At 39.8% G+C, this 2207-nt stretch overlaps 1 protein-coding gene across 2 annotated transcripts in view; it reads left to right on the forward strand.

The window, feature by feature from the left end:
- Positions 1-2207, forward strand: part of LOC118478680 (centromere protein I-like) — an 11706-nt gene that overhangs the window by 7719 nt on the left and 1780 nt on the right. For both annotated transcript variants that reach the window (XM_035972754.1, XM_035972755.1), the window contains exon 7: positions 466-555. In XM_035972754.1, the coding sequence (XP_035828647.1) occupies positions 466-555 (90 nt within the window). The remainder of the gene's footprint in view (positions 1-465; positions 556-2207) is intronic.

A 2207-nucleotide genomic window follows, 5' to 3' on the forward strand; every position in this document is an offset into this window, starting at 1 on the left:
CCCCCCCCCCCCCCCCCCCCCTGTATTTTTTTCTGTATTATGATGACACTGTCTAAAATTTCCACCTGTCTATTCTATGAAAACACTTTTATCTTCCACAGTGGGTGATGGTCTTGGACAATGTCATGTGTTTATATAACAATAGGGATACTGACTTGTGTCAATGAAAAATTAATTTCTGTTGCCTTTGCAGAAGATGGAAAACAAGGCTGTCTTATAATGGTTGTCTCATTTGTTGTTTTGCATCTATGGTTGGGTGCAAGACTTCGACAAATGCCAAACTGCAAAAAAATGGCATTTATTTGAGTCTTGTGTCTAGCCATTGGTATGTTTGAGAGACATTAAAAAAATGGAACTGTTCTAGCTGATTTTCTGAGCATACACAATTATTTTTAAAGGTCTGTGCCAATTTTTCGTCATTCATAGTTTAGTTACAAATCCTTTTTTCTCCCCATGTCCTGCTAGGGCCCTGAGCCTTGCATCATGGGCTTGCTGTTCATCTACAAGGTGTATTGCCCTCACCTGGTGACAATGAGATTGGATTACAGCAATAAGGTACCTTTTTTTAAAAACTTATGTTTCCGTCTTTGTCTTAATGTCTTGATTCTCAACTACTGTTGAAGTTCAATTTGTGCTTTGACTTATTGATTTTATTGAATGCTGTCAAATCATTGTATGACTCATAATGTACTGTTCAGATGGGACGCCCTCTATATTTTTTTGCATGTTCCAGGCAATGCGTTTTCGTGATGTCATTGCCCGAATGACAGGTAAAATCTCGATTCTGTGGTTTGACGCTACACCGAGCTGACTTAGATCTAGATAGGTCCAAATCTAGGCCATGAAGCCTTCAGATCGAAATTATTGACGCAATTGCTTTGAAGAACGGCTCAAATGTATGTAATTTAATGTAAGACAATTATTTATAGCAAATATTAAATGAAATTGGGACCAAAAATATCCCTACAGTTCAAAATTATCCGTTTTCTTGGGTGAATCGAGGAGCGGCTGCAGATTCCACACAAGGCAAAAGATCATGTTTGTACGAAAATCGTGTTGCACAATAAGCTTTCCGTGATGCCAGCAAAATATCTAATTTGCATACAATGCTTTGTCTGGAGTCGGAAAAAAATAACAAGTAGGCGCGAGGCCCTATCATTCCATCTGCTCTCTTGATGTCCCCAGGCAGCTTATGGCCACACCTACGGTGTAGAAAACCAATCTTTTGTTACTAATTGAGCATTATTGTGGCCTCCATTGTGCATGGGTTGATATCAGTTCTTTAACCCAGAGCTATGAGATTAGCAATGAAAGCTTGCTTATTTTTGTAATTCAATATATTGTCGGCCAGTTGTTCATGTGTATAATCATAGCTGCTACTTTCCCGCTAAATAGCGGAAACTCCGCTTCATCTAGCTTTTCCCGCTACTTTCCTCCTTCCTCCGCTGGGCCGCTCTCGGTCGCAAATTTCATACTTTTTTTTCCCCGAGGAAAACACCGAACCGGGAGAGAGAGACGAAAACACGGCTTGCGCATGTCTGCCCGTAGCTTTCTACTTCCATTCTTCTAGGCCCAGCGCTAGTTTCACATTGTTTATTGTTGTGGAGCAGCACAGTGTCGATCCGAGTTGGCACGCCGAGTTGTCATTGAAAACGGCGGAAATTTGAGAGAAATTGATGCAGAATGCAAAATTAAAAGGAGCTGGAATGAGAAAGAAGCAGCCGGTGTTCGACTTGAAAAATTCATTAGAAAATTTAACAAGCCGCTTGCTGCACTTTGCATTTGGTGCGAAAGAAATAGCCGCCCGCGGCACTCCTGTACAATTGCGGTCCCGTTTGTTTACATGACGGCTATTGTGGCTGTGGAAATGAATCTAGATCTAGATCTCGATAATCAATCTCTAGATATAATTTAGATCTACCCATATTTAGATATATGTAGATCTAGATTAGATAGCCTAGGCTATAATTTTAATTCAGTTTAGATCTCTAAATAAGAAACACACTACAGGGGCCTGCCTCCTTGATCCGATACTGCTCTACGTCTATGAACAAGTTTGAAGTGAAAGAAATCTTTTTATGAGACACCAGCTGGCAAAAAACACTGGATTTTTAGTCACCAAGTCCAAACTGTGTCAAATTGACTCGAATGCTTGTTAGTCAACTTAGTGCCTTTAAGAGTTTTTTTTTTTTTTTTTTTTTTTTTTC

The sequence above is a fragment of the Aplysia californica genome, unplaced genomic scaffold (genome assembly GCF_000002075.1).
Source record: "Aplysia californica isolate F4 #8 unplaced genomic scaffold, AplCal3.0 scaffold00828, whole genome shotgun sequence".
Taxonomy (NCBI): domain Eukaryota; kingdom Metazoa; phylum Mollusca; class Gastropoda; order Aplysiida; family Aplysiidae; genus Aplysia; species Aplysia californica.